Source organism: Somniosus microcephalus, chromosome 25, assembly GCF_052327205.1.
Source record: "Somniosus microcephalus isolate GS21.2 chromosome 25, FLI_Smic_1.0, whole genome shotgun sequence".
In the NCBI taxonomy this organism is placed as follows: domain Eukaryota; kingdom Metazoa; phylum Chordata; class Chondrichthyes; order Squaliformes; family Somniosidae; genus Somniosus; species Somniosus microcephalus.
In genome coordinates, this window is record NC_141011.1 from 4,844,031 (window position 1) to 4,868,387 (window position 24,357).

Genomic DNA, 24,357 nt, shown 5'->3' on the forward strand with positions numbered 1-24,357 from the left:
GCACAACCACTCAATTTCCGGCGCTGGGGTGCTAATTTTTCCGGGGCGCTAAAAGTAGCGCCCCAGCGAAGTTAGTGGGGCGCTACTCAATTTTTTAGCCCACTAAGTGTGAGCGGTTTGCGAGGGAAAAGGTTGGGCCTATTGAGGACCCAAAGGGAAATCTTCATGTAGAGGCAGAAGACTTGGCTAAAGTATTAAATGAGTGCTTTGCATCTGTCTTCACAAAGGAAGCGATGATGTGAAGGTTACAGTAAAAGAGGAGAGGGAAGTTATGGACAGGATAATAATAGATAGAGAAGCCATACTAAAGCGATTAACATCACTGAAAGTCGGTAAGTCACCTGGTGAAATGCATCCTCGGTTGCTGAAAGTAGCAAAGGCAAAAACAGCAGAGACATTGGTCACAATCTTTCCATCCTCATTGGATACAGCAGTAGAGCCGGAGGACTGGAGGGCCGCTGATGTTATAACATTATTCAAGAAAGGGGAGAGGGATAAACCAGGAAACGACAGGCCCATCAGTCTAACATCGGTGGTGGGGAAGATATTGGAAACCATTATCAGGGACAAAATAAACTTTCATTTGGAAAGGCCTGGGTTAATCAAGGAGAGCCAGCATGGATTTGCTGAAGGCAAATTGTGTCTCACTGACTTGATTAAATTCTTTGATGAGGTGACAGAGAAAGCTGATCAAGGTAGATGTTGTATACATGGACTTTCAGAAGGCATTCGACAAAGTACCACACAGGTGGCTTATTAAGAAGATGGAAGCCCATTAAAAGAAATTAAAGCTAGTATTAAGTCAAAGGAGGAAGCTTATAAAGTTGCCAGAAAAAGCGGTCAGCCTGATGATTGGGATCTTTTTAGAAATCAGCAAAGGGTGACCAAGAAATTGATAAAGAAAGGGAAAATGGAATATGAGCACAACCTAGCGAAAAATATAAAAACGGATTGTAAAAGCTTCTATAGGTATGTGAAAAGGAAAAGACTGATGAAGGTAAATGTAGGTCCTTTACAGTCAGAGACAGGAGAATTTATAATGGGGAATGAGGAAATGGCAGAGAAATTAAATAAATACTTTGTTTCTGTCTTCATGTCTTCATGGAGGAAGACACAAAAAACCTTCCAGAAATACGAGAAAACCAAGGGTGTGGTGAGAATAAGGAACTTAAAGAAATTATTATTAGTAAAAAAAACAGTACTAACAAAATTAATGGGACTAAAAGTCGATAAATCCCGAGGACCGGATGACCTACATCCTAGTGTTTTGAAAGAGATGGCCACTGGGATAGTGGACGCATTGGTTGTCATCTTCCAAAATTCTATAGATTCCGGAACAGTTCCTGCAGATTGGAGGATAGCAAATATAACCCCGCTATTTAAGAATGGAGGAAGAGAGAAAACGGGGAACTATAGACCTGTTCGCCTCACATCAGTATATGGGAAAATGCTGGAATCTATATATATAAAGCGGCTCTTCTGTCTGTCTGTCCCGATGTCTGTCTGTCTGTCCGTTCTCTATACATTTGAAAGTTACAGAGCGTACCGACGCGCGCGTCGCCTCAAAAGAAAGCTTGCGTTTCGGCCGGACAAAAATCCCGCCCGCGGTATCCCAAAAACGTTCAGCGTTCCGCTCATTAGCATCTCATTAGCGACCGTGTGACGTCGAGGTCGACCAATCGGACGGCGGGTTCCTGGCGCGTGCCGTCCTACAGTTGAGTGTCGAGTGACTCGACGATTGACCAATCCTACACTTCGGTGACCTGACCGGTCGACCAATCGGTGCATGTGTGGGCGGGCCTTATCCTTCTCAACCGAGGTGAGTGGCCGCCATCTTGATTTTTCACGGTTTTTTCCCCCACACTTTCTGTGTGTTAGGGAACTAAGGTAAATATTTTAATGATGTGTTAGGGAATTAAATAACAATTTATTTGTGTTTTAAATTGTGTTTAGCAAATGCGCACGCGGTGGGCGGGGCAGTTGGCTCCTCGTTCGAGACCAGGCCTGCGTCCGACCCCAGGGGCCACTTAGTTAACCGGCAGCCGAGCCCTGCCTCCTATTCACATCTACCGTCCTTCTTGCATGGGCCTACCGAGCGACTCCTACTCCCTCCTCCTCTTTTGCTGCTCTCTATTTATTTCATCGGCGAAAGATGAGTTTAAAAAAAATGAAGAGGCCGCCAGTTGCGCAGTCGCCTTGATGCCGGCACGCATGCGCACGGTCCCCGTGACGCCAGCACACAGCCTCGGGAGATCGCGGGGGGGGCGAGCCTCGGGAAATCGCGGGGGAGAGCCTCGGGAAATCGCGGGGGGGGTAGAGCCTCGGGAAATCGCGGGGGGGGGGAGAGACTCGGGAAATCGCGGGGGGTGGGGGGAGGGAGAGCCTCGGGAAATCGCGGGGGGGGAGAGCCTCGGGAAATCGCGGGGGGGAGAGCCTCGGTAAATCGCGGGGGGGGGAGAGCTTCTCTGTTCCCCCCCCGTCTCTCTCTGTTCCCCCCCCAGTCTCTCTCTGTTCCCCCCCGTCTCTCTCTGTTCCCCCCTCCCCCCAGTCTCTCTCTGTTCCCCCCTCCCCCCAGTCTCTCTCTGTTCCCCCCCCAGTCTCTCTCTGTTCCCCCCCCAGTCTCTCTCTGTTCCCCCCCCCCCCCAGTCTCTCTCTGCCGCCCCCCCACCCCCCCAGTCGCTCTCTCTCTCTCTTCCAACAACAACATGCCCTCGAAAAAGCCTCGGCAACGCCGGGCTCACCCCAGCTAGTCTATTATAAAGGATGCAATAACTGGGCACTTAGAAACTAATAGTAAGATTGGGCAGAGTCAACATGGATTTATGAAAGGGAAGTCCTGTTTGACAAACCTATTGGCGTTCTTTGAGGATGTAACTAGTGGCGTAGACAAAGGGGAACCGGTAGATGTGGTGTATCTGGATTTTCAGAAGGCCTTCGATAAGGTCCCACACAAGAGGATGGTGAACAAAATTAGGGCACATGGAATTGGGGGTAATATACTAGCATGGATTGAGAATTGGTTAACAGACAGAAAACAAAGAGTAGGGATAAACGGGTCTTTTTCAGGATGGCAGGCTGTGACTAGTGGGGTACTGCAAGGATTGGTGCTTGGGCCCCAGCTATTCACAATCTATATCAATGATTTGGATGAGGGGACTAAATGTAACATTTCCAAATTTGCTGATGATATAAAGCTAGGTGGCAGTGTCAGTTGTGAAGAGGATGTGAAGAGGCTTCAAGGGGATCTCAACAGGCTCAGTGAGTGGGCGAGAACATGGCAGATGGAATATAATGTGGATAAATGTGAAGTTATCCACTTGGGTAGAAAAAACAGAAAGGCAGAGTATTTCCTAAATGGTGAAAGATTGGGGAATGCAGATGCTCAAAGGGCAAGCCATTAGGAAGGCAAATGGTATGCTGGCCTTCATTATAAGAGGATTTGAGTACAGGAGTAAATAAGTCTTACTCCAATTATATAGGGCCTTGGTGAGACCACACCTGGAGTGCTGTGTGCAATTTTGGTCTCCTTACCTAAGGAAGGATATACTTGCCATAGAGGGAGTGCAACGAAGGTTCACGAGATTGATTCCTGGGATGGCGGGACTGTCGTATGAGAAGAGATTGAGTAAACTAGGCCTGTATTCTCTTGAATTCAGAAGAATGAGAGGGGATCCCATTGAAGCATACAAAATGATTACAGGGCTTGATAGGGTGGATGCTGGGAGAATGTTTCCCTTAGCTGGGGAGTGTAGAACCAGGGCCACAGCCTCAGGATAAAGGGGAGGCCATTCAGGACTGAGATGAGAAGAAATTTCTTCACAGAAGGTGGTGAATCTTTGGAATTCTCTACCCCAGAGGGCTGTGGAGGCTCAGTCATTGGGTATGTTCAAAACAGAAGTCGATAGATTTCTGACTAGTAAGGGCATCAAGGGATATGGCGATAGGGCCGGTGAATGGAGTTGAGGCAGAAGATCAGCCATGATCTCATTGAATGGCGGAGCAGGCTCGAAGGGCCAAATGGCCGACTCCTGCTCCTATTTCTTATGTTCTTAATTAAGGGGAAAATGGCACTATGGATACACACTTGGCTCAGTGACAGGAAGCAGAGGGGGGTGGTGGATGGATGTTTTTCAGACTGGGAGGTGGTTTGCAGTGGTGTTCCCCAAGGGTCAGTTTTGGGTCCATTACTCTTTATAATTTTATAAACAACCTAGACTCGGGTGTAGGGAGCAGCATTATAAAGTTTGCAGATGATACAAAACTTGGCATGTAGTAGATAGTGATGAGGATAGTTCCAGGCTTCAGGCTGACAGACAGGATGGTGAAATGGGCAGAAACAGGGCAGATGGAGTTCAATGCGGAGAAGTGTGAAGTGATGCACTTTGGGAGGACTAATATGGAAAGTCACTAAACGATAAATGGCACGATTCTCAAAAGTGTCGATGAGCAGAGAGACCTTAGTGTCCATATACACAAATCCTTAAAGGTGGCAGAGCAAGTTGATGAGGTGGTTAAAAAGCATATGGGTTACTTGGGTTTATATTTAGAGACAGAGAATATAAAAACAAAGAGATCAGGCTAAAACTTTATAAATCACTGGTTAGGCCTCAGCTGGAGTATTGTGGACAATTCTGGGCCCCACACTTCAGGAAAGATGTAAAGGCCTTAGAAAGGGGACAGAGGAGGTTTACCAGGATGTTACCCGGGATGAGGGACTTCAGTTATGAGGAGAGGTTGGAAAAGTTTGGACTGTTCTCCTTGGAACAGAGAAGGTTAAGAGGTGACCTAATAAAAGGAAAGAAAGACTTACATTTCTATAGCGCCTTTCATGACCATTGTAAGAAGTCACACAACACCAGGTTATAGTCCAACAGCTTTATTTGAAATCACAAGCTTTCGGAGCACTGCTCCTTCTTCAGGTGAAGTGGAGAAATGCATAAAGACACAGCTTATATAGTCAGAGAATCATGTCAGATGTTTACAGGTAACCTTTCCAACTGCCATTTATCACACCTCGGCAGAGAGATAATCACAGCAGTCAAAGGTGTGAATGGTGTCCAAACAGGTCAGTCAGGGAAACATTACATCAAAGAACAATGAGGTGGGGTCACAAGGGGTCAAATATTGCAGATGCTGGGGTCTGTATGAAAAACAAAAAAACAGACAAAAAACATTTTTTTTTTTTTTTTTTTTGGGCTGGAAATCACAGCAGGTCCGGCCGCATCTGTGTAGAGAGAACAGGCCAATGTCGACTCGAGTCTGGATGACCCTGCATCAGGTGGGGTTACATGTAGCGTGACATGAACCCAAGATCTCGGTTGAGGCCGTCCTCATGGGTGCGGAACTTGGCTATCAGTTTCTGCTCGACGATTTTGCGTTGTCGTGTGTCTCGAAGGCCACCTTGGAGAATGCTTACCTGAAGATCGGAGGCTGAATGTCCTTGACTGCTGAAGTGTTCCCCGACTGGGAGGGAACACTCCTGCCTGGTGATTGTTGCGCGGTGTCCGTTCATCCGTTGTCGCAGTGTCTGCATGGTCTCGCCGATGTACCATGCTCCGGGGCATCCTTTCCTGCATTGTATGAGGTAGACAACATTGGCCGAGTCACATGAGTATGTACCATGTACCTGGTGGGTGGTGTCCTCACGTGTGATGATGGTATCTGTGTTGATGATCTGGCATGTCTTGCAGAGGTTGCTGTGGCAGGGTTGTGTGGTGTCGTGGTCGCTGTTCTCCTGAAGGCTGGGTAATTTGCTGCGAACGATGGTCTGTTTGAGGTTAGGCGGCTGTTTGAAAGCGAGTAGTGGAGGCGTGGGGATGGCCTTAGCGAGGTGTTCGTCGTCATCGATGACATGTTGAAGGCTGCGAAGAACATGGCGCAGTTTCTCCGCTCCGGGGAAGTACTGGACGACGAAGGGTACTCTGTTGGTTGTGTCCCGTGTTTGTCTTCTGAGGAGGTCTATGCGATTTTTCGCTGTGGCCCGTCGGAACTGTCGATCGACGAGTCGAGCGTCATATCCCGTTCTTACAAGGGCGTCTTTCAGTGTCTGTAGGTGTCCATCGCGTTCCTCCTCGTCTGAGCAGATCCTGTGTATTCGCAGGGCTTGTTCATAGGGGATGGCTTCTTTAACGTGGTTAGGGTGGAAGCTGGAGAAGTGAAGCATCATGAGGTTGTCCGTGGGCTTGCGGTAGAGTGAAGTGCTGAGGTGTCTGTCTTTGATGGAGATTCGTGTGTCCAGGAATGAGACTGATTCTGAGGAGTAGTCCATGGTGAGTTTGATGGTGGGATGGAACTTGTTGATGTTATCGTGTAGTCTTTTCAGTGATTCTTCGCCGTGGGTCCATAGGAAGAAAATGTCGTCGATGTATCTGGTGTATAGCGTTGGTTGGAGATCCTGTGCTCGAACTTGTGCATGAAGATGTTTGCGTATTGGGGTGCGAATTTGGTCCCCATGGCTGTTCCGTGTGTTTGGGTAAAGAACTGGTTGTCGAAGGTGAAGACATTGTGGTCAAGGATGAAGCGGATGAGTTGTAGGATGGCGTCTGGAGATTGGCTGTTGTTGGTGTTGAGTACTGAGGCTGTCGCAGCGATGCCGTCATCGTGGGGGATACTGGTGTAGAGTGCCGAGACGTCCATCGTGGCGAGGAGTGTTCCTGGTTCAACTGGTCCGTGGGTGCTGAGCTTCTGTAAGAAGCCTGTAGTGTCGCGACAGAAGCTGGGGGTTCCCTGTACGATGGGTTTCAGGATGCCCTCGACATATCCAGAGAGGTTCTCACACAGGGTTCCGTTGCCTGATACGATAGGACGTCCAGGTGTGTTGGCTTTGTGTATCTTTGGGAGGCAGTAGAAGTCTCCCACGCGGGGGGTACGTGGGATGAGAGCATGTAGGATGCTTTGAAGGACTGGATCGAAGGTTTTGATCAGTCTGTTGAGTTGGCGGGTGTGTTCTTTGGTCGGATCTGCGGGTAACTGTCTGTAGTGTTCCTGGTTGTCCAGTTGTCGGTATACTTCTTTGCAATAGTCCGTTCTGTTCTGTATGACGATGGCACCTCCTTTGTCTGCTGGTTTGATGACGATGTTGCGGTTGGTCTTGAGAGCGTGGATGGCGTTGCGTTGTGCTCGGGTGACATTCTGGACTGTCTTGTGAGTGCGGCTGATGAATCTGGCGTTGATGCATCTCCTGACAGCTTGAGCATACATGTCAAGCTTAGGGCAGCGACCCTCCGGAGGGGTCCAATTTGACTCTTTCTTCTTCGGTTGCTGCACTGCGGATCCCTCTGTCTGCTGTTCCAGATCATTGATTGTCTCATTGGGTTCACTGCTGACATCTTGGGATTTGTGGAAGAATTCCCGGAGCCTCATTCTCCTGATGAATTCCTCTGTGTCTGCCGCGAGACCGATGGGGTCCATTTTGGTGGTGGGGCAGAAATTGAGCCCTCGGCTGAGAACTTCAATTTCGTCTGGTTGAAGGGTGTGGTCGGACAGGTTGACGATGGATTTCCCTGTGGTTTCAACCGTGGTACCGGGGGAGGCTTGGTTGCTGCTGCTGGTGATGCCAAGTTTCTCAAGCTTCCTCTTCTTGGTGTGCATGTAGGTAGCGTAGTTCCGTTGCCTTGTTTGTTTGGCGGTGTCTCGTAGCTGGTCTGCTGCGTCCTGAGCACAGGCTGAGAACATGGACTCCATCTCGGTTTCGAGGTTGCGGCGTCTGCTGTAGAGCTGGTGTACGAGATGGTTGAGGAGTGTGCGAGAGGTACGACGGCAGAGTCTCTCAGCGTAGTCTGTGTTGTAGGTCGACTTGAGTGGGTTAGTGATCTGCGTATTTTTCCTCATCTCCCCTCTAGATCTTTCGCCAATGATTTTGAATCAATGACCTCTGGTTATTGACCCACTCACCAGAGGGAATAGTTTATCTCTATCTACTCTATCAAAAGCTCTCATCATCTTGAAATCCTCTATTACAACAGTGACTCCACTTCAAAAGTACTTAAATGGCTGTAAAGCGCTTTGAGACGACCAATGGTCATGAAATGGTGTGGGGGAGGGGGGGTGGTGGAGAGCGGGGGGGGTGGAGAGCGGGGGAGGGGGGTGGAGAGCGGGGAGGGTGGGGGTGGAGGGAGGGGGTGGAGAGCGGGGGAGGGGGGTGGAGAGCGGGGGAGGAGAGCGGGGGGGATGGAGAGCGGAGGGGGGTGGAGAGCGGGGGAGGGTGGGGGTGGAGAGCGGGGGAGGGGGGTGGATGGAGAGCGGGGGAGGGGGGATGGAGAGCGGGGGAGGGAGGGGGTGGAGAGCGGGGGAGGGGGGATGGAGAGCGGGGGAGGGTGGGGGTGGAGAGCGGGGGGGGATGGAGAGCGGGGGAGGGGGGTGGAGAGCGGGGGAGGGTGGGGGTGGAGAGCGGGGGGGTGGAGAGCGGGGGAGGGGGGATGGAGAGCGGGGGAGGGTGGGGGTGGAGAGCGGGGGAGGGTGGGGGTGGAGAGCGGGGGAGGGTGGGGGTGGAGAGCGGGGGAGGGAGGGGGTGGAGAGCGGGGGAAGGGGGTGGAGAGCGGGGGAGGGGGGATGGAGAGCGGGGGAGGGGGGATGGAGAGCGGGGGAGGGAGGGGGTGGAGAGCGGGGGAGGGAGGGGGTGGAGAGCGGGGGAGGGGGGATGGAGAGCGGGGGAGGGAGGGGGTGGAGAGCGGGGGAGGGGGGATGGAGAGCGGGGGAGGGGGGATGGAGAGCGGGGGAGGGAGGGGGTGGAGAGCGGGGGAGGGGGGATGGAGAGCGGGGGAGGGAGGGGTTGGAGAGCGGGGGAGGGAGGGGGTGGAGAGCGGGGGAGGGAGGGGGTGGAGAGCGGGGGTGGGTGGGGGTGGAGAGCGGGGGAGGGTCTGGGTCTGGGTCTGGCGAGTCCCGTTGTGCGAGTCAATCTCTCTGATGAAGTGAAAGTACCGCTCACAGCTGCTGGGCACAAACCCAGAGGCTCCACTAAGATGCGGCGTGTCTGATAAATTCACGGCAGAATTCCCAACTTTGGTGAAAGAGAAAAACTGCAGGGCGGGAGAGTGGGACTAATTGGATCGCTCTTTCAAAGAACCAGCCCAGGCACGATGGGCTGAATGGCCTCTTCCTGTGCTGTAAGATGTTATGATTCTATGACTGTAAAGTTTCACACTGAATGGCAGTAGATGTTTATGTAAATATACATGTGGAGTATCGTGCATAAGGTGTTTTGTACTTAAATTAGTGCATGTGGCTAAAAGAGTGTTACTGTCGTCACACCTGTAACTAGTCAGCGATTTCAGTTGGACAACACTGTGGTTCTGCCCTCTTTTCCTCTATCGCTCCTCCTCAGCCTCCTCTCCATGCTCAGTATGCTTTACATGGAATGACGATGTCAGCTGTAGCTCAGTTGGTAACACCCTTGCCTGTGAGTCAGAAGGTTGTGGGTTCATAGTCCCACTCCAAAGACCTGGGGGTCAATTTTAACTCAGGTGCGGGGAATTGGCGGGTTCCCCGAATTCAGTGTTTCCCACACGAATCTAAATGGGTCTGTGAGATTGATGCAATTGGCCAATTGATTTGCAGCGTGTGGGAAGCCTTGGCAATTGAGTGTTTCCAGTCAGAAAGTCGCAGAATATGACGTCATCATTGCTGCTGCTTTTAAGGTCCACAGCAAGCCTTGCTTCCTCTGCAGGCTTCCAAACTTCACCATTAAGATGGCATGGGAGCCTGCAGGAGCAATGGCCAGCGGGAGGGCAAGAGCTGCCCCCAAATTTGATGAGGCTTCACTCCAGGCATTACTGGATGGTGCTAGGGCCCACAGGGAGATCCTGTTCCCTTCCTCAGGGAGGAAGAGGCCTCCCAGCCAGACCAAGGCTATGTGGCTACAGGTGGCAGGTTAAGTCAACTCCTTGGGGCTCACACGGCGCACCTGGATGCAGTGCAGGAAAAGATTCCATGACCTTCATCGCACTGGAAAAGTAAGTATGAAGTTTCCATCACCCTCAATCTGATCCCCATTGCCTTTCCTCACCAGCACTCAGCTTTAGCAATCTCTTCCTCCACATCCCACTTGACACTCACATCCATGCACCCTTACCCATTCCCTCTCTCTCTATGCTCACATTCACATAACTATTCAACCATGCAGCCCTCACACTCCCTCTCACTGATGCTTTGAACACAACTGACAACACACAGGGGGGGCCCTTGGTCTTACAGCCTCACTCCATCTTTGCCTCCTTCGAAGTATCTACGCTATGCAATCTCTGCACTCACTCCTTCATTCTCACTCAACCTCCACTTGTCTCCCTCATTGCAGGAAAAGAGAGCTCACAATAGGAGAGAGCGAGCCAGGACAGGAGGAGGGCTGCCCTCATTAGCCCAGCTCACCCCCTGGGAGGAAGCCGTCCTGGAGATTGCCGGGGCTGACCGAGATGTGGAAGTTGGGGAAGGATAGACAGGAGCATCCCCGCAAGCTGGTGACAGAATAGTTTTCCATCTCTCTCATTGGCATTGCATGAGTCGCTGATAATGATTCTGAAGCTACATCATATGGACTTATGATCATCTGCAAAATGCAATGTGCATGTAACCTTGGCATCACATCTCTAACGTTTTCCTTGACTCCCCCACAGGACCATCGAGAGCCCCCGTCCCCACTGTGCAGGAGGAAGAGCCTGAGATGCCAGACTCCTCAGAGGAATCTGCAACCTCTGAGGGCGCAGCGTCAGCAGAAATAAGCACACCCAGCACCAGCGCAGACACTCACACCTCGGTGGGACCTTCAGGACATAGAGTAGAGTTGTCACCTGGTGTATCACAGCTCACAAGTGAGCATCAGCAGATTGTGGAGACAGGGACAGCAGTGGAGAGTCCTCGTCGGAGGGCGCAGGACTCTGCCAGCTCGGCTCAGCTGCATGTCGGCCCTCTGCCTCTGGGTCCATCCGTAAGATCAGAGGTGATGGAACTCCATGCACAGATGCAGGAGTCTCTGGCACGTTTTGTCTCCAGGGTCACTGCGAGTGTGGAGCGAATGGAGGAGTCCATAGCGAACATGAGCAGAGCCTTTGTGGAGTCAGTGGCGCATGAACGCATCAACACGGAAAGGATGGCAACCTACGTGGAAATGATTGCTGCCTCAGTGGTAAGGCTGGCTACCGTAGAGGAGAGGAGGGCTACGGTAGAGGAGAGGAGGGCTACGGCCATGGAGGAGGTTAGTCGCCAGGGTATGGAAAACATGGTGAGTGTTCAAAACAGAATGACATCTCTTGAGGAGCGATGGGCATCTATTGAACAGAGAAAGCAGACCTTCATGGAAGTCCTTCTGAGTCCCCATGGCCCCCCTGATGTGCAGCAAGGTGCTCTCAAGCCAATTGCAGGCACTGAGGGGGACCTGACCCATGAGAGGGAGGTTGGTGGCTGACCTCAAGGAAGTGGGGGCTCCTCTCCAAGCGCTCACACTTCCATGCCATTGCAGAGCCCTCGGTCAGAGCCCCGCCAGAGTCCACACCCAACTGAGATAGACGTCTCAACTCCTGCACAGCCACAGGAGCAGCAGACTGCTGACGAGCCCTCACAGGCTCGCCACCCCAGAGGACGCCCGCCAAAGGTGTCGAGACAGGAGCAGCAGGAAAGTGAGCAAGGGGCCTCCACATCTGCTGAAGCCACAGGGGAACCATTACGTAGGAGCATGCGTAAGAGGAAAATAAAGCACAAATAGTCACAAGGGTAGTCACTTGGGTGAAATGTTGTGTATTTTGTAAAAATGCCATCAGTTGTTTGTTTTGCATAAAAATTCTGATGGCAACTGCTGCAGTTCTGGCGTGTGTCATTTTGCGAATGGAGCTTTCACATTGAGGGCCTAGGATTACTTGCAGTTGTCAGGATGCTGGTCAAATAGCTCGGAATCCGCAGGGTTTGGCCATTGTCGATGCTCAGGTAAGAAGCTGCGAGGCAAAAGAGTTTGATTTACTAGGCTAAGCAAATCTGGCCATGATGAGCGCGTTCCTTGCAACCTGGGCAACAATGTTCTCGCGTAATGCTACCGCTGGTTGATGAGCCTCTGCAGGATGCTCATTTTCACCCTCCTCCTCCTCATCATCATCATCTGAGGAGGGTATGTGAGGAGCCACTTGGTTCTCAGGAATCTGCAAGCCATGATGCTGTGCCATGTTGTGAAGTGCACAGCAAACCACGACGATTCTGGAGACCCTGGCTGCTGAGTACTGCAGGGCTCCACCTGATCTATCCAGGCATCTGAAGCACATCTTCAGCAAGCCGATGGTTTGCTCAATAATGGATCTGGTGGAAATGTGGCTGGAGTTGTAGCGCTCCTCAGCTTCGTTGGCTGGCCTCCTCAACGGCGTCATTAGCCAAATCCTCAGGGGATAGCCCTTGTCTCCAAGTAGCCATCCGTGAAGTTGGTCTGGCAGACTGAATAGCGGAGGCACACTAGACTGGCGCAGTATGAAGGAGTCATGGCAACTGCCAGGGTACTTGGCACAAACATGCAAAATCTCCTTCTTGTGGTCAAACACCAGCTGAACGTTAAGGGAGTGGAAGCCCTTGCGGTTGACAAAAATACCTGGATTGCGATGGGGTGCCCTAAGGGCCACATGTGTGCAGTGAACGACGCCCTGCACCCTTGGAAAGTCTGCCAGATGAGCTAATCCAACCGCTCGCGCCGTCACATTTGGCGATCCCTGGTGAAATGGATGTGATTGTGCGCGAGGGCAAAGAGGGCATCGGTTACCTGCGTGATGCAAGTGTGTGCGGCCGCCTGGGAGATGCCGCTGATGTCTGCTGCTGATCCCTGGAATGAGCCTGAGGCCAAAAAGTTGAGTGCAGTGGTGACTTTGATGGCCACTGATAAGGAGTGTCCACCTGGTCCTCTGGACAGCAGGCCTTGCTGTAGCATTGCGCAGATGTCAGTCACTACCTCTTGCGAAAGTCGGAGCCGCCTTTGGCACTGCTGCTCAGTCATGTTGAGGCAGCTGACCCTGTGTCTGTAGACCCTGTTTGGGGGGTATCTCCTGCGCCAACGGGCTTCCATGCGCTGGCCCCTTCTGGCCTGTGCTGCCTCAGGTGGGTGAGCAGCAGCCTGTCGCTCCTGCTGCTGCTGCTGTTGCTGGTGCTGCTGTTGTTCCTGGTTCTGCTGCTGCCGCGCCTGGTGCTGGAGGTCCTCTAATGCCAAGAAGGGAAGTAAAAAAAGGCCTCCCATGCTTCTGGTAGATGCCTCAGTTGAGGAAGCGCTGAGTGAAGGTGGCGAGCGGGGTTTCCCAGGAGGTCACACTGGAGAAGCGTGTGAGGCTCCAACCTTCCACAGGTGTGGTTAAGCCTGGTAAAAGTTGCCCCAGGCCTGAGACAACAAAGTCCTGCCACCTGCAAATGATGACTGATCAAATCTCCTCTTTACTGGTTGACCTGCAGCTGATAGTCAGCAAGCCAATAGTGCTCACACCAGGTTTCACAGGCATGATCCCCACCAGGTGTGTTTTACGTGGGGAAAGGGTTAAACAGGCAAGGGCCTGTTAAAATGGGATTATAAAGGCCAATTAGTGCTGTTTAAGGACCCTAAAGACCCGTCCCGCCTGTTGCAGGTGGGACTGATTCGGGACCATCAGACACACCTGGGTTAAAATGGCTAGGTGTCGGGAACCAGGCGGGGGGGGTTCCGACCCCCAGGTTTTGCAATTTTAACCCCCCACACGCCTCAAAGCCCACCTGATGGCTGAGTTAAAATTGAGCCCTTGTGCTCCAAAACCTAGGCTGACACTCCAGTGCAGCACTGAGGGAGAGGTGCTGCCTTTCGGATGAGACGTTAAACCGAGGCCCCGTCTGGCCTCTCAAGTGAATGTAAAAGATGCTATGACACTTTCGAAGAGCAGAGGAGTTATCCTGCTGTCCTGGCCAATATTTATCCCTCAATCAATGTCACTAAAAAACAGATTATCTGGTCACTATCACATTGCTGTGCGCAAATTGGCTGCTGTGTTTCCTACATTACAACAGTGACTACACTTGAAACAATACTACATTGGCTGTAAAGCGTTTTGTGTTTGTCCGGTGGTCATGAAAGGCGCTATATAAATGCAAGTCTTACTTTTGGATTCAAAGGTGCGTTTTTCTTTGTAAAACCTGAGACTCTGGTCCTAGGATTCAACCACTTTTACAAACCGCCGGAGACTGGGTTTCACCACCTGAACGCTTTCGTTGCTTAACTGTGCTGGACGTTAACTCCCAGTCATTTACCTGTTATTGTGCATATAATAGTCACTCGTACCGTCTCTCTAGATCACTGATATAGCTGCAATCCTGTTGGGACTGGGAGGTTTGCTGGTGGAATTTAATCAGCCAGGTAGAGTAGTTTCATTCAATTGCCTTTGGGGCCGGGGAGAAGGTTCAGAGTTTTCTCTTCCTTACGGTTTTACATTCGCCTCTCCAAGGAGATTAACTAAATTTGAGGCGATTCCTGGACGGTGCAAATTGGATGTGATGTGACGAACGTTAGCGGGATCCCAGGGACATGTTAATGATGCGGAGTGGTGACATGGCACATTCGTGAAATTAACTATTTGCACTGAGATACGATTCATGCTGCACGGTAGGAAAGGAACTTGAAATAAGCAAAAGAATTTAATGAGATTTAACTCTTGTCAGTTTTCCGAAAGGTAAAATGTTACTATTTAAAGACTCGCGCAGCGCGACGTGACATTTCAGTTGTATTCTGACTTTCACTGTCTCTGATCCTTCCCCATGTACCAGGACCCCCCTCCGCCCCAGTAACCGCTCTGTCCAGTGTGAATGGAACCTCCGTGAACGTGGAGTGGAGCCCGCCCTTCAGCAACGGAGGAAGGAGTGACATCCGATACAATGTCATCTGCAGGAAGTGTGCTTGGGAGTCGAGCCAGTGTGAAGCATGCGGCAATCGGATACGATTCAGCCCGAAGCAGATGGGACTGACCGAGCCGGCCATCAGCATAATAAACCTACTGGCGCACACCAACTATACACTGAAGGTCGAGGCGGTGAATGGGGTGTCCGATCTCAGCCTGGAGCCCCGGCAATTCATTTCACTTAATGTCACCACTAACCAGGCAGGTATGAAAGATAAGTCTCATTCAGCCTAATTTAGTGAAAGGAAAACGTGATCACATGGGGTTGCAACCTTTTTTGTTTGGTTCATTGAAGATCATTTGTACCATGGAGTCCATAGACCTGGAGCAACAGTCTGTTGACCCCACATCTTAAAGGGACATGCGATTGCAGAGCACAAACTTTCAATGTCCTCAATCACACAAAGTCTTGCTATTCTATTAGGGTGACCCCAAGCTTCCAGTCGCCTGTCACTTTAATTCTCCGCTCCACTCCCACTCTGACCTCTCTGTCCTCGGCCTCTTACACTGTTCCAATGAAGCTCAACGTAAGCTCGAGGAACAACACCTCATCTTTCGATTAGGCACTTTACAGCCTCCTGGACTCACCATTGAGTTCAACAATGTCAGACTATAACCTCTGCCCCCATTTTTTCCAGGCGGCAGCTGTTGATGATTCTGCCATCCCCATTTGCAACATTTAATCTCTCCTGCCTTCCATCCTACCACAGACCGTCCCTTTTGTTCTTTCCTCCCCTCTCCCCCCACCCCCGCACCTGCTTAAAACCTGTTACATCCCTAACTTGTTCCAGTTCTGACGAAGGGTCATCGACCTGAAACATTAACTCTGTTTCTCTCTCCACGGATGCTGCCTGACCTGCTGAGTGTTTCCAGCATTTTCTGTTGCTATTTCAGATTTCCAACATCCGCAGTATTTTGCTATTGTGTATGTCTTGCTATTCATTGGTTTTCTATTTTAACATCAAACTTGTTAGATTATGTGACTTGGGAGCAACTTTGTTGCTATTATTTCAGCAAAACCGATCAGCGTGAGGTGAACGTCAAATTTTTGGACTCACTTTGTACTCTGGGATCGAGCTGGTTTACGATAAAGTCTGAATATGCAACTGCTTGCATCATTCCCTTCTCTGCTGTGCGTTTTCATATTCACTGCTGGGGGAAATGGAATTGTGCGCTGCAGGCCACATTCTCTCTCATTCTGTGTATTTTAAACTCTCCCGTCTTGTGGAGAAGGTCGGTGAAGAAAAAAAAAACCAAGTGCCTCAGCCCCGAGACAAGTGTGGCTTTCTAACTCTTTGTAATTCAGCCTGGTTCCATTAGAATGCGTTCACTAACTTAGAGACTTGAGGGCGAAATCCCAGTGTAATTATTATATAATAACACCAGCAGGACTCCTGTGGCATTGCTCATCAGGACAAATGGGCCGAGGATGTGACCATTAAAATCGAGCAGTTTGACTTACCGCCTCGGTCCCACTTTAATTGTGCTGGCAGCCATTTTAACCGCTCAATTCATTTAGCTGGCGAAGTTGTGTGCCAGGAGCAGGCGAGTGCCTCATTAATTCATGCAAATTGGGGTCCGATGACATAATTAGGATGCTGACGGTATTTTAATGGGGCGGGTCAGAATCCCCGCCTGATGGCGCCTCTGAGTGAAACCTCGCGGGATCGGCTTCAGGCACTGATTGACTGATTGGAAGCACTATTTCCAGGGGCACTCGGATCAAAGGGCTCTGTGTGCTGTTGTGGATTTGTGAGCCCGGATGAAACTCTCTCAGCTCACCATAGGAGCGATTTTGCTTCATTCCTTTGGATTGAGGAACGGTTGCAGGAGTGGGATCAGCACCACCACCATCAGCCTCTGCAGGCGGCATGAGCAGCAGGCCAGGGGACCGGCTCGTAGGAGGCCTGCCCCAGCTCACAGGGTCGGTAGGCCGAGAGTCCATGTCCTGGATATCTCTGAGGAGCAGTGCAGGAGGTGGCTGTGCTATGCCAGGCAGTCCTATGCAGCCTCCTGCAGCAGGACCTGGGACATCACCCGCATCTCCCGGTCAGCAGTGCACGGCTGGGTCGAGCAGATTACCAATGCCCTCTTTGCCAGGCCCAATCAACGCATCACCTGTCCCATCAACACCAACCCGTAAAAATGAGCGAGCTCTGGGACTTGCAGCAGTGCCCGGCTTCCCTTGTGTCCAGGGCGTTATAGGCTCCACTCATGTAGCCACCAAAGCACCAGAAGGTGATCCAGCAGCTTTCGTCCACAGGAAGAGCTATCACTCCGTTAATGTCCAGCTGGTGTGCGATCACTGTAGAAGGATCGTGCCAGTCTGTGCCAGTTTCGCGGGCAGCTGTCACGGCTCCTTCATCCTGAAACACTCATCCATTCCCCCACTATTCCGGGAACGTAAGCGGATGGCTGCTTGGGGATAAGGGTTACCCTCTGTACAAATGGCTGATGTACAATCCCAGCCATGAGACTGCTTGGGGATAAGGGTTACCCTCTGTACAAATGGCTGATGTACAATCCCAGCCATGAGACTATCAGGAATATCACTGAGCACACGATTGAGCTATTGAAGCAAAGCTCCAGTGCCAGATAGGTCTGAGGGCTCCCTGTAACATGCCCCACACAAGGTCTGTCACATCATTGTAATGTGCGGCATGTTGCACAACATGGCAATCCAGAAAGGACTGTGGGTGGAGAAGGGAGAGCAACAGAAAGAGTCATCATCTGCTGAGGGAGAATTGGATGAAAGCGAGGGAGAGCAGGAGAAGGGGGGGGGGGGTGAACACAATGCATCGCAGCCACAGAGGCCAGGGGTCAGTTGATAGACCAGCAGTGACCTGCTCAATCCCCTCCCCTGGAAACTTTGACAAAATCCATCTGCATGAACAGTCTTTTCACCACTCCCTTAACCCTACATTGAAGGACCGTCTGTAGGAATGACAACGCGGAAGCTGCTAAGAAAAAACAGTGCAGAGCATCGTGCCAAATGTGCTAAAGGTGATTAATTTAATGCCAACTGAAATGATTGCCTCGAATCCATCTCACACCCAAGTGTCAATGCCTGGGGTTACTAACTCTACTACTCAATGAGGTGCTCCCCTAGTGGCTTTACCAAAGTTGGTGGAAGGGGCTGCTGCTCATTTCAGGAACCTTGCGATGCTCATGGCCGGCGACTTCTAGTGCCCGAGCCTGTGAGGGTCTGCCTGCAGACTGATATATCTCGGTTTCTGTTGGGGCAGTTTGGTCCAGGTAAAGCTGGCACCATGGCGGTTGTTGTTTGAAGGGGTCGTGAAAGACAAGATGTGCTGACATCCTGAGAGAAGGCAACGTGTCCTACTCCCATGGCACTCCCACAGGGCTGCCTCTCATCAGTCCCACTGGAGATGAATGATGCCATGAAAGCCCCTATCTAAAGCCCCTAATCACTAGTCTCCCAGTCTCTCTAAGTTGAAACCCAGAGTCTGGACAACAGCCGTTTGAGTTTCCACCCAAACTACAAAGGTGGGTGACATGGGCTCCTGATGTGAGGACCTGGCTGCAGTGTCCCTGGAGCTGGCCGCACTATCCAGGGCAAGATTGCAGAGTGGTGATGCCCTGCGAGATGACACCACACAAGTTGAAAGTGGACTCCGCTGTACTTTCAGCCATCTCCAGATTTATTTGAAGCAAGTTTTGTAAAGTGTTAAGTAAATAGTGTTACAACTACTCCATCTGTAAGGCCTGTATCTTGCAGTATCGGTCAGGTATGAGTCATATCATACCCTGCTTCAGTAAATTTAGCCATGTGACAGTGATGGGTGAACTGCTATCACATTTAGGCACCAGCAAGACCATGGTAAAATCACATGGTAAAACCACACCTGAGGTTCCAGACTGCCCATGAGCAATGCCACGTAAGATCGCCTAATAACTGTTAAGTGTAAGTTAGTAAAATATGCTGTTTTTCCTATTTATTTTTTTATGACAGCCTGTTTTGCAAAGTACACAGTAAAGGTTCTTTTTCTGTTTAGTTTAATATTTATAATGTTGATCTTGATTCTCATCCCTGTAAAAGCATTTTTTGTTTTAAAAAACACTTTTTTCAAGCTTATTTTCCTGCATTCCTTGCCAGGCCAGGCATTTTCTGATCTGCTTTTAGGTCCTCGTCAATGCTCCTCCCAGGCAATGGCTGGGAGGCGGAACCCTGGCATTACATCTCCAATTTTAACCGTCACTTGTGGAGGCACCTGGCTTCTGCTCAGTTGAGATTCACTCAGCGAATTGGGGGATTGAACTCTAACCTCTCCATCCCACAGTGCTGTCATCACTGCCCCAACGTGGAGGGTCACTGCTCCACCTCACTGCAATCTCACAATTGTCCAGCTACTAGTCAGCTAATGTAAAGGTCATATTTTAAGTTTAACAAATCATAGAATCATAGAATGGTTCCAGCACAGAAGGAGGCCATTCGGCCCGTCGAGCCCGTGCCACCTCTCTGCAAGAGCACTGCAGCTAGTCCCACTCCCCCGCCCTTTCCCCCTAGCCCTGTGCAATTTCTTTTCCTTTAGGTACTTAGCCAATTCCCTTTTGAAAGCCATGATTGAATCTGCCTCCACTACCCTTTCAGGCAGTGAATTCCAGTCACTGCGTAAAAAAGTTTTTCTCATGTCGCCTTTGGTTCTTTTGCCAATCACCTTAAATCTGTGTCCTCTGGTTCTTGACCCTTCTGCCAATGGGAACAGTTTCTCTCTATCTACTCTGTCCAGACTTCTCATAATTTTGAACACCTCTATCAAATCTCCTCTTAACCTTCTCTGCTCTAAGGAGAACAACCCCAACTTCTTCAGTCTATCCACATTACTGAAGTCCCTCATCCCTGGAATCATTCTTGTAAATATTTTCTGCACCCTCTCTAAGGCCTTCACATCCTTCCTAAAGTGCGGTGCCCGGAATTGGACACAATACTCCAGTTGAGGCCGAACCAGTGTTTTATAAAGGTTCATCATAACTTCCTTGCTGTTGTACTCTGTGCCTCTATTTATGAAGCCCAGGATCCCGTATGCTTTAGTAACCACTTTCTCAACCTGCCCTGCCACCTTCAATGATTTGTGCACATATACCCCCAGGTCTCTCCGTTCATGCACCCACTTTAGAATTGTGCCTTTTAGTTTATATTGCCTCTCCTTGTTCTTCCTACCAAAATGTATCACTTCGCACTTTTCTGCGTTAAATTTCATCTGCCACATGTCCACCCATTCCACCAGCCTGTCTATGTCCTCTTGAAGTCTATCACTATCCTCCTCACTGTTCACTATACTTCCAAGTTTTGTGTCATCTGCAAATGTTGAAATTGTGCCCTGTACACCCAAGTCCAAGTCATTAATATATATCAAGAAAAGCAGTGGTCCCAGTACCGACCCCTGGGGAACACCACTGTGTACCTTCCTCCAGTCTGAAAAACAACCGTTCACCACTACTCTCTGTTTCCTGTCACTTAGCCAATTTTGTATCCATGCTGCCACTGTCCCTTTTATTCCATGGGCTTCAACTTTGCTGGCAAGCCTATTCTGTGGCACTTTATCAAACACCTTTTGGAAGCCCATGTACTCCACATCAACCGCATTGCCCTCATCAACCCTCTCTGTTACCTCATCAAAAAACTTAATCAAGTTAGTTAAACAGAATTTGCCTTTAACAAATCCATGCTGGTTTTCCTTAATTAATCCCTACTTGTCCAAGTGACTGTTAATTTTGTCCCAGATTATTATTTCTAAAAGCTTCCGCACTACCGAGGTTAAACTGACTGGCCTGTAGTTGCTGGGTTTATCTTTACACCCTTTTTTGAACATCGGTCCTGGTGACTTAACAACTTTAAGTACAGCCAGCCTTTCTAGTACCTCCTTATCAATTTTTAGCCCATCCAATATCTCAACTACCTCCTCTTTCACTATGACTTTGGCAGCAACTTCCTCTTTGGTAAAGACAGATGCAAAGTACTCATTTAGTACCTCAGCCATGCCCTCTGCCTCCATGGGTAGGTCTTCATTTTGGTCCCTAATCAGCCCCACCCCTCCTCTTACTACCCATTTACAATTTATATGCCTGTAGAAGACGTTTGGATTCCCTTTTATGTTAGCTGCCAATCTATTCTCATACTCTCTCTTTGTCCCTCTTATTTCCTTTTTCACTTCCCCTCTGAACTTTCTACATTCAGCCTGGTTCTCACTTGTATTCTCAACCTGACATCTGTCATACGCCCCCTTTTTCTGCTTCATCTTACTCTCTATCTCTTTCGTCATCTAGGGAGCTCTGACTTTGGTTGCCCTACCTTTCCCCCTCGACTGTAACTGAACCATCTCTTTAACAGCAGCCCATTGTTTGATTACAGTTTTTCCTGCCAATCTTTGACTCCATTTTACCCGGGCCAGATTCATTCACAACCCACTGAAATTGGCTTTCCTCCAGTTAAGTATTTTTACACTAGATTGCTCCCTGTCCTTTTCTATAGCTAGTCTAAACCTTATGATACTATGATCACTGTTCCCTACATGTTCCCCTACTGACACTTGCTCCACTTGACCCACCTCATTCCCCAGAACCAGATCCAGCAATGCCTCCTCCCTCATTAGGCCAGAAACATACTGATCAAGAAAGTTCTCCTGAACACACTTCAGAAATTCTTCCCCCTCTCTGCCCTTGACACTATTACTATCCCAGTCTATATTAGGATAGTTGAAGTCCCCCATTATCACTACTCTATAGTTCTTGCACGTCTCTGTAATTTCCCTGCAAGTTTGCTCCTCTATATCCTTCCCACTGGTTGGTGGCCTACAGAATACACCTGCTAGTGTAATGGCACCTCGATTGTTTCTCAGCTCTAAGCAAATAGATTCTGTCCTTGACCCCTCCAGGACATCCTCTCTCTCCAGCACTGTAATATTCTCCTTAATCAAAACTGCCACCCCACTTCCTTTTTTTCCTTCCCTATCTTTCCTGAACACCTATATCCAGGAATAGTTAGTACCCAATCCCCTTTTTGAGCCAGGTCTCTGTTATCCCCACAACATCATATTCCCATGTGTTTATTTGCACCTGCAGCTCACCAACCTTATTTACCTCACTTTGTGTGTTTACACACATGCATTGCAAACCTACCTTAGACCTTCTTGTATTCTCTTTTAGTCTGAGTAAGGTGCCCTCTTACTGTAAAAGTAAATGGTATGTTTCCCAATAAATTTAACACAGTGCTGGCGTATATTTTAACTTTATTCCACTTACCCATGTTCTCATTATAGAGTGTAAACATATATTGGAGACTTAGTGGCGCATTTAACAGGACTGCAGTGTTCTGGGCTGTCCACTTGATTGACTGCTGCTGTTCTTTCATATTGATCTGATATAGCCCTTGTTATATATTAACCTGTTAAAAGTAACTGCTACTTGCTAATGCTTTAATTTGGAGGCTAATTTGAGCTGTTTTATGCCCACGGCATCTGTTTCTCCAGCCCCGTCACAAATCTTGGTCATCAAACAGGAGAACGCCAGCCAGAACAGTGTGACATTGATGTGGCATGAACCCGACCAGCCCAATGGCATTATACTGGAGTACGAGATCAAGTACTTTGAGAAGGTAAACTCTTTCCTTCTGTGCTGTGTGATATGGATCATTAGACAGTAAATGGCTCCAATTGTTTTGTTGTATTGGCGTCTCAGTCTACAGGATGCCTGACTTGTGTGAAGGACTTCCTTATGCTGCCATCTCGGAGTTAGCTCCAGTGGTGGTTTGCAATCACAGAATTGCTGGAGTAATATTTTAAAATATAGTCGCTGTTGTTTTCTTTATCACTTGCCACGAGTTAACGTTCGCTCGCGGGCTGAGGATGACGTCGTGTTATTTACTGCCTGTTTATGTTAGTGCTCCAGGCACCACCACCTTGGGTAGGGTCCTGTGAAGGGCGGGCGGATCACCCGCCTGCTTCAGATAGGGGGCCACTTATAACATGCACATTGGGGTCAAATACCATCCACAGCACGGCGATTGCAATGGGCGAAGCTTGTGCCATGCATGCCCTGCCCATTGAGCGGCCTAACCAACGGTTCTTAACTGCAGTGTTGGAGGTCGCTCAAAAAGTGGGCCAAATTTTTATTCTTGTGAGGCCAGGGGGAGCAGGAAAGGCAGAGGTTCTGCTTCGGTGCTTAATAACCCGCAAATTGGAAATGACGGGATTCAGGCGGGTCCTAACCCAGGGCAATTTAACTGCCTACTCGCCCGGTTTCCGCTGGGTGGGTAGGGTTACATTTCCCCACAGGTCTTGTTGGCGCCCAGTCACCCATCCTTAAAGTATCAGAAGTAGAATTGGAAATCGTGGAGCTTCCTGAAGGAGCAATTTCATTCCATGTTCGTATCATGTGGTACCTCAGAAGTTACAAGGCACTGTCAATCCTCTCACTGACCTATCAATCTGTGGGGCGTGAACTATCCACTAAAACAGCAATGTCAGCTTCAGCTGAGGTGCCAAGTGTTGGAGCCCTCTTTCTGAGACCATTGGAACAAAGCGTTCTTGGGCAGTGTCCACAGAACAGTTTCCATTGTCCCAGGTTGGCCGGCCTCCCATCTTTCACCCTCCATAAACCTGAGCTCACCCAAAACTCTGCTGCCCGTATCCTGACTCGCACCAGGTCCTGCTCACCCATCTCCCCCCCCCCCCCCCCCCCCCCCCCCACCGTGCTCGCTGACCTACACTGGCTCCCGGTCCGGCAACACCTCGGCTTTAAAATCCTCATCCTTGTTTTCAAATCCCTCCATGGCCTCGCCCCCTCCCTATCTCTGTAACCTCCGTACAACCCTCCAAGATCTCTGCGCTCCTCCAATTCTGGCCTCTTGAGCATCCCCGATTTTAATCTCTCCATCACTGGCAGACGTGCCTTCAGCTGCCTGGGCCCCAAGCTCTGGAATTCCCTCCCTAAACCTCTCCGCTTCTCTACCTCTCCTCCTTTAAGACGCTCCTTAAAACCTCCCTCTTTGACCAAGCTTTTGGTCATCTGTCCGAGTATCTCCTTACGTGGCTCGGTGTCTAATTTTATTTGCTCGCACTCCTGTGAAACTCCTTGGGTCATTTTACTACATTGAAGACACTATAACAATGCAAGTTGTTGTTGTTGTTGGGCTTGATCAAGCGTCAAACAACACTTAAAATAATGCCTCCGGAGGGGAAATATTTCAAGCAGATTGCCACTGCAAAATCCGCTTATGGATCAATTCTTCTCCATAAGGTGGAGTATTGAGGGCAGAAATTCCAACGACTGAAGTACAATGGAAGGGTTAAGGCCTGTATAAAATATTGCACACAGCAGCATAACACAAACAAGTTTGGCATTTGTACATGAGCTTTGCCAGTTGGAGGTTCTGTCCTCTGGCTGTGGGCACTAACACCAGGAGTTAGACCCTTAACTCACCTTGGAGAAATCAAGCACTTGACCCAACACTCGATGTCCCACTAAACAA

At 49.8% G+C, this 24,357-nt stretch overlaps 1 protein-coding gene across 2 annotated transcripts in view; it reads left to right on the top strand.

Annotated features, from left to right (window-relative positions):
- The window catches only part of epha8 (eph receptor A8), a 782,627-nt gene that overhangs the window by 534,205 nt on the left and 224,065 nt on the right, over positions 1-24,357 (top strand). For both annotated transcript variants that reach the window (XM_085966785.1, XM_085966786.1), the window contains exons 5-6: positions 14,737-15,072; positions 22,358-22,482. In XM_085966785.1, coding sequence (XP_085822911.1) covers positions 14,737-15,072; positions 22,358-22,482 — 461 coding nt within the window. The remainder of the gene's footprint in view (positions 1-14,736; positions 15,073-22,357; positions 22,483-24,357) is intronic.